Source organism: Eschrichtius robustus, chromosome 13, assembly GCF_028021215.1.
Source record: "Eschrichtius robustus isolate mEscRob2 chromosome 13, mEscRob2.pri, whole genome shotgun sequence".
In the NCBI taxonomy this organism is placed as follows: Eukaryota; Metazoa; Chordata; class Mammalia; order Artiodactyla; family Eschrichtiidae; genus Eschrichtius; species Eschrichtius robustus.
In genome coordinates this window covers 53,171,251-53,192,661 of record NC_090836.1, presented here as the reverse complement: position 1 = coordinate 53,192,661, position 21,411 = coordinate 53,171,251, and the positions used below count along the sequence as shown (strand labels likewise).

Here is a 21,411-nt window from a genome sequence, read left to right as displayed (position 1 = left end):
CTGCAGCTAAGAGTTTGCATGCCACAACTAAGGAGCCCACATGAGGCAACTAAGACCCGGCACAACCAAATAAATATTTAAAAAAAAAATACAGTCTGGAAATCTTTCAAACATACACTTTTGGTGACACATTTGAGAGTTTCCATAAACATTTTTAATGTAATTGCAATGGAAGGTCAATTAAAAATGGAGTGGCCATTTGAAAAGGCATTCATTACCTCTCTCTCTTTTTGTAGTAGTGCATTCAGAAAACTCTTTCTAAGGGACACGAAATCTAACAAATTCTCTTGTCTAATTTCTCAGAATTTACCAGCTTTCTGTGCCATGTTTTTTACCAGGGAATGCATCCACTGTTGTAATGATGAAAAGAAAGGTGAAAACTGAGCACAGCAAAGAAATGAGAGCAAATTATTCGAGTCAGGGGTCAGCCCAGAAAACATTCCTCCACGTTCTAGGGCTGCTCAACCAGTCTTCTAAAGAGCTGCTCTACCTGTCCTTATCTCTCTGTCCCCTAAAGACAGGGAGCAGGCAGCTCCCTGAAGCAATGGCCACACCTTTGGCTCTGAGTTCCAGAATTTCTGCTGGTGCTTGGGGGTTATAGTTTGACTGAACTGTCCTACAAGTGTAGCCCATCAATATGAGCACAAGGAAAAGCCATCAATGATCCTCAAGGAGAACTTCTGTTCACTGGCCATTCACAAGACATCAAAATATGCCACACCGACGTGACATACGGAAAACGAGACGAGCAGAATGACTTCTTCCTACTCTCTCTTCTTTGGTAAATAACATTTGGAGGCTTAATTCTATTTTTCAAACATGCTACTTTCACAGCCAGACTAAAATTTGGACGTCCTCAGAAGTGAAAAGTGCCTGACTTAAATAAGATTAGCAGACACCTATTGTTCTATCTTAACTGCTGGAGGTCTGAGGGAGGGAGCTGTTTTGGTAAGCCGCACCTTCAGAATAATAAAAGCGAAGGGCCAAAGTCCAGAGGTCTTCCACAGACCAGTAGATAAGGAGTTAGAAGTGACAGCGCAGAAACTGGGACATCAAGCACTTTAAGAACTGCTGCGGGCTTCTCTGGTGGTGCAGTGGTTGAGAATCTGCCTGCCAATGCAGGGGACACGGGTTGGTGCAGTGGTTGAGAATCTGCCTGCCAATGCAGGGGACACGGGTTCAAGCCCTGGTCTGGGAAGATCCCACATGCCGCGGAGCAACTGGGCCCGTAAGCCACAACTACTGAGCCTGCGCGTCTGGAGCCTGTGCTCCGCAACAACAGAGGCCACGATAATGAGAGGCCCGCGCACCGCGATGAAGAGTGGCCCCCACTTGCCGCAACTAGAGAAAGCCCTCGCACAGAAACGAAGACCCAACACAGCCATAAACAAACAAACAAACAAACAAACAAACCTAAAGTTAAAAAAAAAAAAACACGGCTGGAACCTTTGTAAACGCTCCTTATGCTGCATCGGCTATTCTGCTGTGATGCCAAGGCTAGAGGGTGCTACTTCTTCTAGGAGGTCACTGCAGCCAGCTTTGGAGTAGACTTCCAAGGGATAAAATAGTAGAAACAGCTCCACAAGAAAAGGAAAGTCCAAACTCCAAGAAGGAAAGACAGAACTCTGGATGATTAGCAACAGAAGCAAGACTCCAGATTTCCCAACAGCATCTCAGATTATTCAGAAACGTGTGGATGTTTTCACGCTCTGCCCATATCAAAGCCTTTCACTGATCCTCACTACACATTTTCATCCCTAAAATCCATATATCCTGGATTTTTCCATGCGTAGACATAAACCTATATATGAAGAACTTAAAAGTGTTAGGGTAACATTATTTGCTCTCATCTATGTGTATCCTCTTCAGTGTATGGATCTTGGGTTATAAACATCATTCTAGAGGGCAGGGACTAAAAACCACAGACTTATTCTTCCCAGTATCTTGAACTGTATATACTTTTAGGTTCTCTTGCTAAAACAGAACTTCATATTGGATAAATTAAAAATAATTTTATTAAAGTTACTAAGAGAGTAGATTTTAAAAGTTTTCATCACAAGAAAAAAAATTCTAACTGTGTGGTGACGGATGTTAACTAGACTTATTGTGGTGATCATCTGGCAATACTTACAACTATCGAATCATTGTTGTACACCTGAAACTAATATACTATTATAACATTATTATGACATATAATGTTATAATATATGTCAATTATATCTCAATAAAACAATGTAATATACTGATGGGCTCCAAAAAAAACCAAAAACAAACTACTGAATATTAGACTTCTGTTTCCTACAGTATAGTAAATTTAAATATAGTAAATTTAAATATTTTGGATCATCTTTCTCTGAACATCAAAACCATTTCCTTTCAAATTCCTTTAAATTCATTATCATTTTGGTCTTAACTCATACTTATTATATATGTCAGTAGTTCTGACATAGATTTTGAACCTGACTTTTCAGGTGGAAACTAAAATGCTGGATAAAATATTTTTTAAATATAATTTTAATCACTTCACCAGCTTTCACATAAGTAATGAATTTTAAAAGTCCCAAAACAAGATAAGGTCTGTATAAAACAGATCAAATGATAACGAGTGCTATGGAGAGAGAGAAAGCAGGAGAAGGAAGATGGGAAGAGCCAGGAGAGGTTGAGGCTTATAATCTTAAATAACATGGTCAAAGAAAACATGGTCAAGAAAAACATTTCAAAAGATCAATATAATCAGACCGTGTTCTATGACGACAATGAAATTAAGTTAGAAATCAGTAATAAAACCATAAATGAAATAACTTCGTATACCTGAAAAATTTAAAACACACTTTTAAACAGATTATGAGTCACAGAAAAAAAACATAATGGAAATTAGAAAATACACAGAACTGAAAGGTAACAAAAACACTACATATAAAAATTTATAGAGACTTCCCTGGTGGAGCAGTGGTTAAGAATCCGCCTGCCAATGCAGGGGGACACGGGTTCAAACCCTGGTCCGGGAAGATCCCACATGCTGCAGAACAACTAAGCCCATGTGCCACAACTACTGAGCCTGCTCTTTAGAGCCTGTGAGCCACAACTACTGAGCCCGCGGGCCACAACTACTGAGTCTGTGCTCTAGAGCCTGCGAGCCGCAACTGCTGAGCCCTTGTGCTGCAACTCCTGAAGCCCGCGTGCCTAGAGCCCATGCTCTGCAACAGGAGAAGCCACCACAATGAGAAGCCTGCACGCCGCAAAGAAGAGTAGCCCCCGCTCGCCGCAACTAGAGAAAGCCCACGCACAGCAACGAAGGCCCGATGCAGCCATAAAAAAAAAGAAAATTTGTAAATTTGAAAGCAATGACATATTTTTTTCTTTTTCTTATTTAAAATTTTATTTATTTTTTGGCCACGCCACGCAGCATGTGGGATCTTAGTTCCCCGGACCAGGGATCGAACCTGTGCCCTCTGCATTGGCAGTGCGGAGTCTTAACCACTGGACTGCCAAGGAAGTCCTGACAGATTTTTTTTCTTGATGAAAATATGAAACTTGGATAACTTTATTAAACACTTAAGAGTCACATAATTCCAGTCTTACATGAATTCCTCCAGAGAACAGTAAGAGGAAATAATCCCCAACTAATTTCAAACACGATTCCTCTCAGATTGCAACGTAGGAATTATATATTTTAAAAAAGATAAACATCCTCACTTTAAAAAAGAATTTTTAATTAAAAAATTAATTAATTATTTATTTTTGGCTGCGTTGGGTCTTCGTTGCTGCGCGCGGGCTTTCTCTAGTTGCGGCGAGCAGGGGCTACTCTTTGTTGCAGTGCGCGGGCTTTTCATGTTGCGGAGCACGGGCTCACGGAGCACGGGCTTCAGGAGTTGTGGCACGTGGGCTCAGTAGTTGTGGCTCGCGGGCTCTAGAACGCAGGCTCAGTAGTTGTGGTGCACGGGCTTAGTTGCTCCGCGGCATGTGGGATCTTTCCGGACCAGGGATCGAACCCGTGTCCCGTGCACTGGCAGGCGGATTCTTATCCACTGCACCACCAGGGAAGTCCCCTCGTTTTTTGTCTTTTTTAATGTAAAGTCACACTCCTATATACCTCATGGGGCAAAGAGGAAACCATTATAAGAAATTCAAAATACTGAGAAGTTAATTTTAATAAACTTTACACATCAAAACTTTCTAGATGAAGCAAAGATGGTACTTTAAGGGGAATTATCATAAATATTTATTAGGGGAGAATATTTATTGGAGAGAAGAACAGATGCCTTTGTTAAGAATGATGCTTTTGTTAGAAATAACATTTACATTAGAAAAGAAATTTATTGCCTTAAATGTTTACAGTAGCGAAGAAGGATAAAAGCAAATGAGCTGTATGTCCAACTTAAAAAAAAACAGATAAAGAACAGAATAATCTGAAGAAAATTTAAAGGATGAGAGTAAAGATAAGAGCAGAAATCAATAAAAGAGAAAAGAAAAAACAACAAAAACAGACAACCCCCTTTTAAGATTCAGCAAGAAAGAGATAAGGCAAAAATAAATATTTTAAAATACTATTTTATTTTTAATTTTTATCTTCTGGCCCCACTGCGTGGCTTACAGGATCTTAGTTCCCTGACCAGGTGCCCCGGCAGTGAAAGCGCCAAGTCCTAACCACTGGACCACCAGGGGATTTCCTACAATAATATTTTAAATTAAATACAGATCAGCCCATATTTTTAAAATATACTATCATCAAAATTATGTCAATATATTTGAAAACTTACACAAAACAGAGACATTTCTAGAAAAATATAACTTAACAAAACTGACTTCAGAAGAAATATAAAGAATAAATAATCCTATCACTAGTAAAACTAATGATTAACTGCTGATTAGCAGTTAAAAGTTCTTCACACAAAGAAAATGACTAGACCCAAATAAGCAGTTTTACCGACCTTTCAAGAGAAGAAATATTCCAAAATTTCAAACTCTTTTACAAAATAGAAAGAGAAGCAATACTCTCCAATGCATTCTGTTAGGCTAGTATAATGGAAATGTGAACCCAGACAAGGACATTATCTGAAAGGAAAGCCATGGGTCTGTTTCATTCAAGCATTTAGAGACAAAAAACAAAAAACAACAACAACAAAAAAACCTGAACTAAATATTGGCAAACTGAATCCAACTATTTACACATATAATACAATGATGAAGATAGGTTTAATTCTGGAATACAGAGATGGATCAATATTAGAAACTTTGTAAATATTTCTCATTACATTAACAGATTAAAGAAGAAAAAATAATATCAATAGATGCAGGGACTTCCCTGGTGGTCCAGTGGTTAAGAATCCGACTTCCAATGCAGGGGATGCAGGTTTGATCCCTGGTCCAAGAACTAAGATCCCACATGCCGTGGGCAATAAGCCCGCACGTTGCAACTATTAAGCCCACATTCCACAACTACACAGCCCACATGCCGCAACTAGAGAAGCCTGCATGCTGCAACGAAGAGCCCACATGCCACAACGAAAGATCCCGTGTACCACAATTAAGACCCAATGCAGCTAAATATATAAATAAATATTTTTAAAAAATCAACAGATGCAAAAAGAAAAAAGGATAACTTTCAACCAACTATTAATGATTAAAACTTCAAGTAAACAGAGAATACATGAAAATTAACCTGATAAGAATATCTATAATAAACTGAAAACAATCATTATCCTTTACGGTAGGAGAGGCTTGAAAACATTCCCTTTAAATCCAGAACAAGAATGACAATTCACTGTGTTTATTAACTTCATACTCAAAATTCTGCCTAGGGCAAAAATAGAAGAATAAATTAAAGCCGTAAGGTTTGGGAAGGAGGAAATATAATTAATTGTCTTTATATTTGCAAATAATAAGATTTTTTTAACCAAAAAATGAACAAATTATTTGAAATAATAAACTAGCACAGTGGCTGGACATAAGACCAATATGCTAAAGTAAACTTCATTTCTGTATACCAGAAACAATTAGAAAACAATTTTAAAAGAGATCTCATAAACATTAGTAACAAAAGTGAAATAAGTCTAACAAAAAACATAGAAAATATAAAACTTTACAGTAAGATATTTAAAAACAACTAAATAAATGGAGAAATATTCATATTCATGGGTAAGTAGAACTTATAATCTAATATACAGTTGCCAATTCTCTGCTAATTGCTTTATAATTTCACACAGTTTCAATCAAAATGCCTATGGGCTTCCCATGGAAGGAAAACTGATTCTAAAATGCACATGAGGGACTTCTCTGGTGGTCCAGTGGCTAAGACTCCGCACTCCCAACGCAGGGGACCCGGGTTTGATCTCTGGTCACGGAACTAGATCCTGCATGCATGCAGCAACTAAGAGTCCGCATGCCGCAACTAAGATCTGACTCAGCCAAATAAATATTTTATAAATAAATAAATAAAATGCACATGAGACAGAAAGGACCAAGATCACCAAGATACTTCTGAAAGGGTATAAGGAAGGAGAATTTGGCCTACCAAATGTAAGACTAATTATAAAGCTATAGTAATTAAGATACTGTGATATGTGCAAGAGTTTATAAATTAACCAATGAAACATAATAGAGTGCCCAGAGATAGATACATGTATACATGAAACTCTGATCAAGACAGAAGTAGCTAGTAGATTACTTTTTAAAAGAGAAACTATTTAGCAAGTGGAATGAAAAAAGCTGGTCATCCACATGAAAAGAACTAAAAATATATCCCTAGTTCACAATATGAAAAATAACTTCAGATAAATTAAAAACTTTTATGTCAAAAGCAAGATTTTAAAACATTCATAAGATGATATAGACAGATATCTTTCTGACCTTAGAGTAGGGAAGGATTGCTTAAACACCAAATATAAATAATTGATACATTTGAACAAATTAAAATGAGCAACTTCTGTTTATCCAGAGATATCTTTTTAAAATGTGAAAATACAAACTACAAACAGGGAGAAGATATTTGCAACAGATATAACTGACAAAAGATCAATATTAAGAACATACCAAAACCAAAACAAAACAAAATGCACAAATCAATAAGAAAAAGACAAACCAACAGATAACTGGGCAAAGGTATGAATAAACATTTTAGTGACAAAAGCAAATGGCCCTTAAACATGTGAAAAGATGCCCTATCTCATCAGCAATCAAAAACATACAAATTAAGCCAAAATACCATTTTATCCCAGTAGATTGCCTCTCCAAAAAACCTTGTCTTCATGCTGACTACTGGTTGTCCAAATCTGTTCTCTCCTTCCATGGTTATGAAGTTGTAGCTGGAAACAGGGCTGCCCAGGTAGACTACATTTGCCAGCCTCCCTTGCAGCAAGATGTTGTCCTGTGACTAAGTTCTCACCAGTTAAATGAATGGAAATTCTCTGTATTATTTCTGGCCTGGGTTTTAACACATTGGCCATATGCTCCTCATGACTCATTTTCCTTCCTGTAAGTCAGAACATGGATATACTTAAGACCCAGTTTCAACCAGGCATACAAGTTCAGTTCCCTAGGTGATGGCAGAGGAACGAGATGGAGAAAACTCAAATAATTTAAGGAGGCAAAACTGTCCTGGTAGCCTGGACTGCACACCTCCAGACTGTTAGGTGAGAAATTTATACATTTTTAGGTTATTGTCTTTCAAGGTTCTCTTTATTGTTATAGTTTAGCCTTTACCTTAACTAATACATTGGCCCATACTAAGTGTTTTTCAGGATGTGGAATTCTCATTCACTGCTGGTAAGAGAATAACTACCAAGCACTTAGAGAAAAGTTTGACATTAGTAAAGTTGACCATGCACATTCCCTATAACCCAGCAAGTACACATAGAGAAACTCATGTACACTAGGAGACACTCACAGCATTTTATATATTATTATTAATCATGATGGCAAAAAACTGCAAATAATCCAAATGTCATAAAGAATGAATAAACAGCTTCCAGTATTTTCATGCACTAGAATACTATATATCAGTGAAAATAAATTAATGATAGCTACACACATTAATGTAGATCAATCTTAATATAACATTGAGTGAAAAATGGAAGTATAAGAAGGCATACTTACTTTGAAAATTTTTTATTAGAGAAAATTTTAAACATACACAAAAGTAAAGAGAATGAAATAATGAACCCCATGTACCCAACAATTATCAATTCCTGGCTAATCTTATTTTATCTGTATTCCCACCTACTTCCTCCTTCCCCCAGATTATCTTGAAGCAAATCTTAGCCATCCCCAAATACTTCAGCACATATATTTAAAAGATAAAGATTTGTTATACATGCCAAAATACTATTATTCTTAAAAATTAACATCAATTCTTTAATATCATTAAAAAATCTGGTATGTGTTCAAAAGGGCTCTGTATTTTTGATGCATGGATATAACATACACCAAAACTATAAAGAAAACTATAAAACTATCATAAAACTTTAAAGAAAACAAGGGGATGATTAATACTAAATTCAGAATTGTTATTGAGGGGGCAACAGGATGAAGAGAGATTTGTTAGAAAGGGGACAATTTGGGGGTTTCTAGACACTGCTAATGTTCTACTTCTTAACCTGCGTGGCTATTAACCAGGTATTCATTTTATTATTATGCATTAAATTGTAAATAATTTTCCGTACCCGTTTGTATATATATTTCACCCAAAAAAAGAAAAGAAAAAGAGAGGCTGCTTCCCCCACCCTCCCACCCCGCAACCTACGAACTGTTAGCTGAATTCAAAGCAAGAAAAAACCAAAGTATATCACTGAGCTGTAAGCAAACAGGAAGTTTGAAATTGTCCTGTGAACAAACCTGATCAGCAGAGGTTCAATTTCGCTTGGATGCACCTTGCCCCACCCCCATCCTGAAGGAGGGTGGGTCTCAAAGTGAGATTCCTGCATTAGGCCAGGAAATTTACCAAGCAGAGGATGTACTGAGGTCCAAAAGTACAGGAAATACAACCTATACCAAACAGGAAAATAACCGGAAACTCCTCCCGCCATGCGTTATAGCTTGGTATGTACATAGAAAGCTGAGTCCACCCATGCAAAGCAGCCATGGCAGTGACTGGCACACCGTGAGCGCTCAATAACTGTTAGCTGCTGTTACGATTATTTTTCATTTTTATTATTTCATCAACCTTTTTTCCCCCGCCATGGAAGTTAACTTTAATTATAAACATTTGACTTCACAGAACATCTGACTTGGAGGGAGTGATGTTTTATTTCATTTGTTGGTGACATATAAGACTGAGGTCCAACTAGGGTTTCTCCTCATGCTGAAATCCCACTACCCAGTATGGCTGACACACGTGAACGGACATAGCTATCCATCAATTTAGCTCTGTTTTAGCTTGTCCTAACCATCCTTTTTTTTTTTTTTTTTTAAATGGTCTCTCTTTTTCCCAATTATTATAAAATATTTCTCCATACCATAAAATGTTCTTCAAAAACCACTGTTAATGACCCCATAACATTCCATGTGCACAAGTTAGTTAACCATTCCCCAGTGGAATTCAGTAAACTATTCTCCATTGTTGGACACTCAGACTGTTTCCAGCTCTGTGACTTTCTAAAGAAGTTACACACATTTGAATTCAGTTTAATTTTGTGGTAGTACTTCATTGGACACCCTAGATAATTCTGAATGATCGCCATGTTAGTTTATACTATAAAGGAATGATAATTCAAAACAATTACTCTATTCATTCAATTAATGTTTAATGAAGCCCTGTACCAGGAGGCGTGGGAGATACATAGACAATAATTTTTAATATCAAAGTGCTTTCTGTTATATGTCAAATATATCTCAATAAAGCTGGAAAAAAAATCAAAGTGCTTTCAAATGAAGCAAAAGCAAATTAGCAGGCAAAAGTGAAATTTTTCATTTCTATATTGATTTTAAAACAAAATATTTTGCTCAGCGCTATGAAATTAAGTCAGAGACTTTATCTGACATCATAAGAATCCTTTTCACCACAGGTAAATAAAATCAATTGATTGGACTACAGTTTTCATTTTCCATTTGGCATCATTAAAGGTAGAGAAAATGTAAAACAAAAGTTGTAAGCAAGCAGCCCAGGATATGTGCTTTCCGGCTCTGTTACTTGTACTTGGATAAAAAGGAATGACACAATAAAAAAAAAAAAAAAATCCACCTTATAAGGAGCTGGGAATCTCTCTGGTTTGCCTATCACATATCCCTTTTTAATTCCACCATGAAACTCACTCCATTCTAAAAGTACAGAGGACTTTATCAGGATGATTTAAGAATCGCCCACTTTGGGATCTATTTAGGCAGCAGATTGGTGATTATGTATTTGAATTTCAAAAAGCTTATCTAAGTCAGAATGTAACAAGAAACAGTTGAAACGTAAAGAAAACCAAAATTAAACAGATAACAAGGCCTACTTTTTATAGACTATTTATCAGTGCCAAGCGTGTGATAAAGGCTTTCCACAAATCACCTCACAGAAGCCTCACAAAGGCAAGGAGGTAAGTACTATTATTATCCCCATTTTACAGATGAAGAAGTTGACTGTTAGTGGTCAAATACATTATTAGTGGCAGGGCTGAATGGCTAACACCAAAGTTTCTGCTCTTAAACACTATGTTCTATTTTTTTCCCATCCTGAGATACCAACAGGTGAGCATATATATATGTTGTCAATAAATTAGAAAGTAATTTGGGCCCAACAAATAAAAAGACCTTCAAATAACTAAAAATGTCTTCTAGTAACTGTTTCTATTCCCAACTTCTGCCTTCAAACTACTAAAACAAAGGTAGACTGAGTGATTAGACATACAGTTTACTCCGTGCTTTTTTTTTTTTTTTCATCTTAATTCTCAGTTATGTAACTTGAAATAAAAATAGTTAGCATAAAAAAGGGTCTGGTCAGTCCACAAAGTAGACTCTCAAATTGGACCAGAGCTGAGGATGTGGGGTTCCTGACCTGGTCATCACACAGCACAGGACTAAGCAAAGCAATCTAGACAGAGCTCAGATTTACCATCCCATAGCATACTCCAACCCTCACTGTATTTCAGAGCATGCTTCGCTTCAAAATTTCTCCAAAACTATTTCTTAAGATACTTTGAAGTTCATGAAACAAATCAGGTTTTCTGGACAACATAAGAGGGCTTATTGCAGTAGCTTCACTTAGTATGACCAAAATTTCAAGCGCGTTACATTTGTACATATTCACCATATTTTTTTCCCCTTGATCTTAAAACCACCTTGTGAAGCTGCTGCCTGGGCATTGTGGCTTCTTGAAATGATCTTGGTGAAAAAACAACTTAGTTATGGTTAATCAATTTAATTAAGTCCTCCTGTTAACAGACCAGAGTTGCTATTCTCTCGACCATCCAACTATGATTCCTTCAACGGATGTAAAGTCTAAACAGGTAAGTGTTCTATCTCCTACTCTTCTTTGTGAGGAATCTAAAAGTAAACCACTGTTACCGAAAAGCAGAGGACCTGGGTTCCAGTCCCACATACATGACAGTTAATTGTGTAACTGACATTCTGCCTCCTTGCACCGCTGAAGTGGGCTGGACAGGAAATGTTTAAAGTCCTTCCCAGCTATAAAGTTTTAATTCGTAATTTAAATTGTTGTTTTCTATTGCAAGTTAAATGAAGAACATTAGAGGCAGACACAGGTTCCCTATGAGTGACAGGAGCACTTTTAATTTCCCTATTGAAACCTATCACATGACGGGAGGTCATATTAAATTGAACTGGCATTTCCTTATGCTCCATCTGCTACCAAAATGTACTATTTGTAGTTCAGGCAGCAGAGCGGTTGAAAAACAACAGATTTTCTTGGCACTTCCTGCACGTATGGCACATAGATGAGTACGAGATTATCCTCAGGAAGATACTGCAAATAATAGCTGTCAATTCTTAGCAACTAACAACACGCATTATTAAAAACAAACACAACTTCCCATCCATGAGTTCCACCTCACAAAATGTGTCTTTTGTTTCTTCTGACTCTCATATGTGAACCAATATTTTTTACATGGGCTCCATAATATTTCTGCTGCAGAATTCAAAAATTACTAGGGGGCTTCCCTGGCGGTGCAGTGGTTGGGAGTCCGCCTGCCAATGCAGAGGACATGGGTTCGAGCCCTGGTCCCGGAGGATCCCACATGCCGCGGAGCGGCTGGGCCCATGAGCCACAATTACTGAGCCTGCGCGTCTGGAGCCTGTGCGCCGCAACAAGAGAGGCCACGATAGTGAGAGGCCCGCGCACCGCGAAGAAGAGTGGCCCCCACTTGCCACAACTGGAGAAAGCCCTCGCACAGAAACGAAGACCCAACACAGCCATAAATAAATAAATAAATACATACATACATACATGCATACATACATACATACATAAATAAATAATTTAAAAAAAATTACTAGATGTCTAAAATCTACAGATAATCCCCAAACCTTCTGTTAGCCACTTGCTACAGTCTTTTCCACTGCTAAGCTTTTTGCCAGAGATGCTAAGAGTAGTGTAGTCAACTGGTTTGAGTTTCATACACTTTTCCAGACAATCTTGCTTTTTAAGGGCCCCCACGAATAAGAGATTAATTTCTCTGGATTCTAAATCTTTGGGAAGTTGACCAACACGCATGAAGTAGTCTTTCTCCTCCTAGTTAACACATGTCTTTTAAATTATTGCTTGGGGTCCTGTTGTCCTCGATTTAAACCTATCTATTCCTTTAACTACTTGTATAATTCCCAATTCTTCCCCCTCTTACAATTCTGTGCTCTACTTTTCTGAACGTGGTTTTATTATTTTTCTGTATTTTCTGTGGTATTACATTTTAATTCCTTGAGAAATCAGATAATACATAGTGTTTGTGAATTCATTATGAAAAAAGTTAAAGCAAAGGTAACCCTCCTCAAAACAGGGCCGCCAAGAGAAAACGCAAAAAGCTTGAAAATTTTACTGCATAATTAATGTGAACTGACATGACATCTTCAATTAGACTCAAAGACCCTTAGGACTGAGAGAATCTAAACTCCTTATCTTACAGATAAGAAAACCAAAACCCAGAAAGAAGCTAAGTGACTTGCCCTACATGATACATCTAACTGGATACATTTATGGTCTTACGCATAAAATTACAGCATAAAATTACACGTTACACCTAGGATGGTTCTTTTCACATTGAAAATAGCCCCAGAAAGTCTGTTTCCTAAACACATGCAGGCAGCCACAGTGGCTAAATCCCACATCTATGGAGTCATTCTTTTAAATCAAACCCTTAACTCAGAAATCCTGAGATAAATGCAACTGGTATTAGGGGAAATGGGAGAGAATAAGAAAGGACAATACTCCAGGATGTTAGATTCAAGTCAGAAGGTAAAAAAGTCACATATAATCAAAAATGACTCTTGATACATTTAAGTGTATCACAGATACACTTAAATCACGCAGAGAGTCCAATATTTACGTCTTTATTCATTGGGAAGAGACCAATGTCTTCTCTTAATGAGTCCAGCACAGCTAGGTTTTCCTCCAGCAATAGAATAAGCCACTTTCTTTTGTTTACCATCAGAGGAAATACCTGCTAGAATTGAAAGAGTTGTTTGTTCCAAAACCACCTACCTTTAAGCAGTGGAATAGCATCGGCCAGGGTGAGATACTCACCCTTAAAGAGGGGCTCAGGAAAAGAAACAGTTAGAAAACCAGGATCCTACCTCTGAAACTATCCTTAGTAAGGGACCTATTCTCACTGCACAGGACAGCGGGCCTCATGCACTATTTAACTATTTAACTCATTTCTCTTCCACTGTCTTCTTGATTTTGCCTAGTAAATTCAGGTGAATGTGTGCCATTCAAGGTGTATATGATCCAATTCCATTGTATTGATATTTCCCTATTCCCATATTTGCATATGGATATAAGGATCTGGGTTAGACACAGGATGTGTTAAGTAATACAGGGGAAGTAGATGAAGTCTGGACACAGGCTCTGATGAGAAGGGCAGGTCCGGTGTAGTAAAGAGCCATAAAGCAGCCTGAGGACTCACAGGTTAAGTGAGGAGGGTTGAAGGGAATAGACAGATCACTTTCTATGGGACAGAATTTGTTCCAAAAGTAATTTTTACCATGTTTGTGATTTTTCCTTGGATTGGATTTGATGGACACATTTTAAGCATTGCAACACATCCCATTTTATTGATTTTTATTTTATTTATTTATTTTTGTTGTTGTTGTGCCCCGCAGCATGTGGGATCTCAGCTCCCGGACCAGGGATCGAACCCGCACCCCTTGCATTGGAAACGTGGAGTCTTAACCACTGGATTGCCAGGGAAGTCCCCATTGTATTTATTCTTAAATCAATATAAACGGCCTATACTCTCAAAGCATATAAGTAACCGTATAACTATAAAATTCATACTCTGAAAGAGATTAATCATGAGAATATTTTCCAGATAAAGACTTGATCATGGACAAATGACCTTAGAGCAGAAATACCGAAACCAATACTTGGAAATACATTCTTCAAGTCAGTGCTCCAAGCAGCAGGAAAACCAGACTGCTACCCCTTGAAGACCTGCCACAAAGAGCCATGTGGAAAAACCGCACAGAGAAATGGTGATTGTGAACAAGAGTTCTACCTCAGTATGAAAGATTTTTGGCTGTGTTGGACCCGTTAAGAAAAGAAAGGTTATGCTCATTAGAAAGTGTACCTGTCTCTAAGCAAATAATTACTTCTCTGCTAACATAACTTCCATGTCAATGTAACCAGTTCCTACAAGTATAAATTACCTTAATTGCATGCAGATAAAAATCTGTGTTTCCTGAACAGTGTTCATCTTAACTCCATTATTGGAGTCAACCTAAAGGAAACTTAAGTCTCTGGGCTTGCATATTGTGTTTGCCTCTGGCCATGATGAGATGGTCCAGATTCACACTGATTGACAGAGGGTTTCCCCACCAGGTCCTCTCACAGGACTCCAGGCATTTTCACAACTTGACCACACAAAAGAACTCCCAGTCTGCTCCTGCCTTTCCCAAGACAAGTACAGGAATGCCCTTCTCTGCAGTCCTTTCATAAGATTGTGTCTGTACAAACACAGATGTCTACAAAGCAATTTTTATCAACTTTGCATTGAATATTCCAAAGAACAGCAGTGATCTCAACACTCCATCCATTGTCTCAATGGATGGGAAAAGCTACCCATGAGAGACCATAAAGGAGAAGAAAAAAAACCAACAACAAATATATGTTTATTAAACCCTTCAACAGCAACACAAAATACTTGTACTGGAGAGAAAATATATATTTTAAACCACAAGGCACCTTAAGTAAAAATGCGTAATCAACCTTAATTAGATTCCTTCATCAGCTGACAATGTAAATGGATGGAAACTACTACTCAAATCTTCAAACGTTAATTTTACATGCAAGTGGCCTCCAACAAATGATAAAGCAATATTTCCGTGTGAGTGTGAGAGATGGCACTGAATTCTGGCCCATTAAAAAGGAGTCAGATTCCACTAGTCCTTGCTTGGTTTAACTGCCAAGCTTTTAGGGAGCTATTTCATAAAAGCGGGACTCGCCCTGATAAATTAGTGAACAGTGCGAATGTCAAAAATCGCCTGCACTCAATGAAGCTCTAGAGCACTTCGGAGCCAGACTTCAAAAAATAACTCCTTAAAAAGAATTACGTTGTGACAATGGTATCGTTAAAAAAAAAAAATAATAAGGATGACGGTGATAATAACTGGGCAGGAACCACTGCTGCTGCCTGCCTCCTATGTAAGTTGCCCGGCTGAAGGTGGTTAAGTTAAAGCCAGTTCTCCCCTATTGGAGGGGCGCCCTGGCAGCGACGGAGAGCCACCCGGTTTCCAGCTCCCTGTGGGCTTGACGGGACTAGGACTGGGGCTGGGATTGGCTTCCACGAAGCCCCGGGTGGCTCTAGCTGTCCCTCGCCACCTTCCTCCAACACAGACCCCAAGTGAGAAATGCAACTCCCGGAGCACAATGACAAGAAAGCACACAAAAGGACCAAGGCAGCCGCTCCCATCCTTACCTTTGACTTGACTTTCATACTCGGCTATGATCTCTTTGTCCTTTTTGAATCTGCTCGGAGTGGACATTATCCAGCTGTTCTGGGTTTGCTTTCAGTGGGCAAGTTCTGTTAGGGGGTCACCGACCAGTCTCCTCGGAGAGGCAGAGAGTTGTACTCCCACACGCCGGGAACCCAGAGGCAGCACCGACAGGAGGAAAAGGGGGAGGGAGAGGAGGAGGAGGAGGAAAAAAAGGAGCGAGCCGAGGACTAGATTAACCCGGGCGCTGGCACCATACTCTCCGGATCGAGCTGCCGTCGGTGATGCGGAGGGGAGCCCAGGGTTCGGGGCCGGAGAGGCCCGGCGCGCCGGCAAACTCCAGCAGGCGAGTGGTGGGGGGCGTCTCCCTGCCCACCCCACCCGGAGCCCGGCCACTTCCTCTACGACCGCTGGGCGTACGCGGGGATCGCGCCGGCGCTCCGCACCATTGTTAGCAACCCGCACGGGGCGCGCGGGCAGGGCCAGCCGGGGAGGGCGGGCGCCGCGACTCTCCCTTCCTGCTCCAGCCGCCGGCTCCGGCGCTCGGGGGTCCCGCCCGGGCTGGGGATGCTACTGCCGCTCCTCCGTCGGCACACACGGTTGCTACTGCCCCGGGCAGGCAAGAGGAATCGCGATCCTAAAGCAAGTCCCGGGCGCCGGCCGCAAGGGCGGCTGCCGCACCGTAAGAACGCGTCCTGGGCACAGCCCCGGCGGACTTTAGGTCTCCACCGCCGGCGCCTCGCGGGGCCTCTGCCTCCTGGGCCACCGTGCGCCGAGGCTGCCTCTTTCTCCCCCGACCCCCTTTCCGCTGCTGCCCCCAGGAGGCCGCCGGCGACAGACACACTCGCACACGCACCCGGAGGAGCCGCGCCCCCGGCGGCCGCAAAGTTGCCGGCACGTTCACGGCCCGCGGCTCCCCGGCACCTGGGGAGCCAGCTACGGGCGGCAGCGGCCGAGGCGGCCGCGCGGGGCTCGGAGAGGCGGGGCAGGCCTCGCGGGAGGGGTTGGCTCAGCAGCGCGTTCCCTTCTCCGCCCTCGCCCCCGCCCGGCGCGGTCAGGAAGCGCCGCGCTCGTCCGGGAAGATGGACGCCTCTTGTGGCCAACCGCAGCCCGGCCCTGCGCGCCGAGCCCGGCGGCCGTGGGCAACGCCCCCAGCGCCTCCAGGAGCTGCGCAGCCCCAGCAGCTGCGAAACCCCTCCCGACCCGGCGGTCTGTCTTTGGCCGAGGATGAGCGCTGTGGTGGGGCTCTTTGCAGTGTCCAGTGGGGAAATCCAGACTTTGGATGTCTCCATGGAAGAAAAGGATGTCACGCCAAGATGTCACTCCAAACCCCAGAAGGAACACTGGAGACTGAATTGTGAACGTCTTGGCTGTTAAGAATCAAAGAAGAGCGAAGCTCTTTGATCAGGCAGAGAAAAATACCCATCTTGAACACCATTATTTTCCCCATCCTAGAAGCAGCTGGAGGTGCCTAGGATGGCGGGAAAGGCGTGGTGGGAAAACAGGTCACACTTAGGATGTCACCAGGTTTTGACGGACACATTTAGCGTTTGGGACCTTCCTTCTCCAATCTTATGGGCCTGATTTACCAAAGTGATTTGTCCAAAGGCGTGTCCAGTATCAAATGTTTTCCCTGCTAGATCTAAAGAAGAGTAGGGACTTCGAGACTTTAATCATTCATTCATGTATCCAGTGATAAAATTCCTTACTGCGAACCAAACACCAAGTAAAAGCTAAGGATTCAGAGAGTAGAACCCTGCCCTAAAGGATCTCACGGTCTATTGTTGTACAAAGTAATTACAGGCTGTACTGGGATGCTATAAGAGAGCTACTGTCGGCTTTGGGAGCCCTGAAGAAAGAAAAGTGGACTGCGTAAGAGGTTTGGGTAGAAAGGCTTCCCACAGAAGCGGTATTTGAACTGCATTTAAAGGGTGAGTAGTAAGTAGTTTGCCACCTTAGAGAGGGAAAGTGTTGCATTCCACGGAGAAGAAGGAGAATCCTACTCTGGGAGAATTGCAAGTGAGTTACAGGATGCCCTCCTCTAAAATACCAGATCTCTGATAGGAGGTGAAAAATATTTTAAAAATTTAAATATATGTGTGTTTCAAGCGGTAGTGTGTGCACATTGTTTTTAATTATATGGCCTTTTAAAATTTAATTGTTAAATAAATCTTTTTACTTTATAACGACAGAATAGAATGTACAGAAAAAACGTAAAAAATATGTTTTGTTTGTTTCCATTTTGCCACACAGGAGGTTAACTACGGAATCGCAGACTGCCCTAATTTCATGTGGGGCTGTCTTATGTAAGAGTGTAGCGTGAAAAGCCAGGATACTCCAAAGCAGAGGCTGAGAAGGAAGGTCAGGGCCAACTGGGAGAGGCCTCCTGTGCTGAGCTCTAGGACACAGTTCTGCAGACAGCAGGGAGCCTTTTAAGTAGAGAAGGGTCATGATCACATACATGTTTTATAAAGATAACTGTTGGCAGCATGGAAGGATGAGTTGGCTATGGGGGCGGAGAGACCAGAGGCAAGCAGCACACTCTGGCGATAATTGTAGTCAAATCTAGATGTGATTCATGTCATCCATCCACGGTGCTACTGGGATTTATTTCATATTTGTACTTGGGAAATACAACTTGGTGCAGAGAATGCAGCCCATGGGAATGAATTGTTGGCTGAGTTTAGACCTAAAGCACTGTGGTAGTTACAAGCCCCAAAGACAGGGTTCTCAGAGGTGAATCATATCTCTGCTGCTTCTTAAGTGAGCTGATAAAAATTACTGCATCTCTTGGGGACTCAGTCTCCTTATCTGTAAAATGGGTTAATGCCAGTTCCTGGGAATGTTATAAGCACTTACTGAGATAATCCTTAAAAATTACAAGAACACCAGATCTTTGTACCTACTCAGTTATCATTGTTACTGTTATCTCAGTTTTAATCTTTGAGAGAAAGCTATTTAAAAATTGGAGACAGTATCTTAATCATCTTTGATCTTAGCATAGTGCCCAATAAACTGTCAATAAACTTTTTTTTTGAATGTTAATGTCTTAATGTTAGTAAGCCACCATTTTATTGTTGTAGAAGGTTGGGTCCCAAATAAAACAAAGCATTTTGCATACATTCTTATAAGAACCCTACAAGGTGAATACTATTGTCCTCGTTTTACAGAGAGAATCTGGAAAGTTCAGTAAATGTGTAAAGGCCTGGCTGGGCCAGAATTCCAGCCCATATCTACTTGCCTCCAAATTGGGTTTTCCCAGTTTGCCATTCTTCTGCCTACGAACTTATTCCTTTAAACTTGCGAAGCAGGATCACATACAGTGAACTGTGTATGACTGATCGATGGTTTTCCCTTGGTCGCTTTCTTCTGATCCAGCCAATCAGTGTGATTCACAAGTCAGTTCTTCTTTTCATAGTTTTATCTCTTCAGGTTCTCCTTATCTTTCCCATATTTTGCCTCACAAAGCTTATATGGAGAATGCCTATGACTTAAAATCCAGAAAGCGCCCTAGGGTCAGTCCAATTTGGGAGACAGTCAACTCTGAGTCTAATTCTGTGACTTTGCTCCCCCTTGTGGTAGCTGTTTTCTTAGCTATACAACAGGGATGGCTGCGCTTTGCCCCCTAAAACCTACCCCTCCCCTGCCACACTCTCATTCCTTAGGGGCAAGTGGTGAGAAATTTGGAGCGCCTGAAAGTGGGATCCATACTACAGGTTAATCCACTCCATTATCTAATATTTTCCTTTTAGGACCACTCCAAATTTCCAGAAGTAGAAGTTGATTCATTATCTGATCATAAACCCTGGGAGTAGGTAGGAGAACGTACCTGGCTCCTTGCAGCCACAAAATAAATCATGCACCTTACTGCAGCATCACTTTGTCCTAGTGGTAAATAATTTAAGTCACTTAAAAAGTTAAATAAAAACACATTAAGGACTCAATGCCAAATTCACACAATTTTTTTAGTTATAGTTTTAGTGTCTAAGAATTTCATGTCTGAGGTGGACCAGTCTGCTACTCCTCTTCATATAAGGAAAACGTTCTCCTCTGCCCGTTGGGATGAAAAAGTTGATGAAGCCCTGCCAATATCCTCGGTTTTATTCTTGGATCCAGCCTGAGTATCAGAACACCAACTGTTGTGCATGCATATCTTATATTGTCTTGACTCTGGACTCTTTAGCTTCTCAAATTGCTTGCAGTAGTGCTTTCCATGGACTGCATTTTGGTATTGTGTCCTGGGGCAGAGTTTTATAAAGTATGAGCTTACCACTGATCACCTGCATCAGAATCACCTTGGGAGTCTGTTTGGAATTCAGACACATGGGAGCTCTTCTACACTTAAAGCCACACTTCTTGACTTCAATGTGCATACAAATCACCTGGGAATCTTGTTAAAATAAGGTTCTGATGCCTTCTGGAGTGACACCTGAGATCCTGCACGTCTAATAAGCTCCTAAGCCATGCCAATAATTTTGTCATAAAGACCATACTTGGAGGAGCAAAGACCCATAAGGTCCAAATTTTGGCTGAGGGGAAAGTCCTCCGGTGATTCTTATGCTTGAGAATCTTTGCCCAAGGCTCAAGCGCTATTTAAAAAAAAGAGCATCCTTATAAAAGATTTGCTACATTTACTCAAGTGATGCCGATGACATTAAGATTTTTTTTCAATTTAATGTATCTCTAAGAAACTGGACTGTTTTCACCTTCAAGATAATAAAACGTTTAACTTCTTCATCTGTAAAATGGGGATGGATAATAATTTCCCTAATAGGTTTGTGGGTTTCATAGGGATTCAATGCAAAATGTACATAAAGCACTTAGCACCAAGCTAGGCACATAGTAAGTGCTACATAAATGTTGCTTGTCCTTGTCATTGCCATTATTGTTTTGGTGCAGAAAGTTAACTTCCAAGTTTATACCAAACTGTTGCAATTGTGGAGGACCTTATAGTGTGTTCATCTGTGTCTTATTTACCTCCCTGTTTAAACCTCCTATGTTAATTGGGAATTTCTTTGTTCTTAATGGGTTTGTTTTGTAGTTTATTGGTTTACTGTGTGTCTGTATTTCTAATACACTACCTCAAATCTTTTATAGAATGATTTCTATAGTCTATTCAGTTCTAATCAACAAATATTTATTGTCTCTTAAGCTGAACCATATGACATGCAGATATTTGACCATTTTTGACATAATAAATGGCAATGCCGTATGACTCAACCCAATACTATCAGCTCACACTCTGCAATTCGCGTAAACAAAATTCAATAATAAAAACCCACTTCCGAATATCCAAGTGAAGTCTCTGTTGAACTCTGCCCAGATCTAGGGAAA

At 40.4% G+C, this 21,411-nt stretch overlaps 1 protein-coding gene and 1 non-coding gene across 3 annotated transcripts in view; both read right to left on the bottom strand.

Annotated features, from left to right (window-relative positions):
* The window catches only part of SRGAP1 (SLIT-ROBO Rho GTPase activating protein 1), a 278,005-nt gene extending 261,131 nt beyond the window's left edge, over positions 1-16,874 (bottom strand). Inside the window, exon 1 of one of the 2 annotated variants that reach the window (XM_068562033.1) lies at positions 16,062-16,874. In XM_068562033.1, coding sequence (XP_068418134.1) covers positions 16,062-16,128 — 67 coding nt within the window. In that variant the 5' untranslated portion in view covers positions 16,129-16,874. The remainder of the gene's footprint in view (positions 1-16,061) is intronic. The other variant, XM_068562032.1, reaches the window with a different exon arrangement.
* On the bottom strand, positions 3,422-3,495 carry TRNAG-GCC (transfer RNA glycine (anticodon GCC)). The gene has a single exon. It is a non-coding gene; the product is annotated as a tRNA-Gly (tRNA).
* Positions 16,875-21,411: the final 4,537 nt, after the last annotated feature.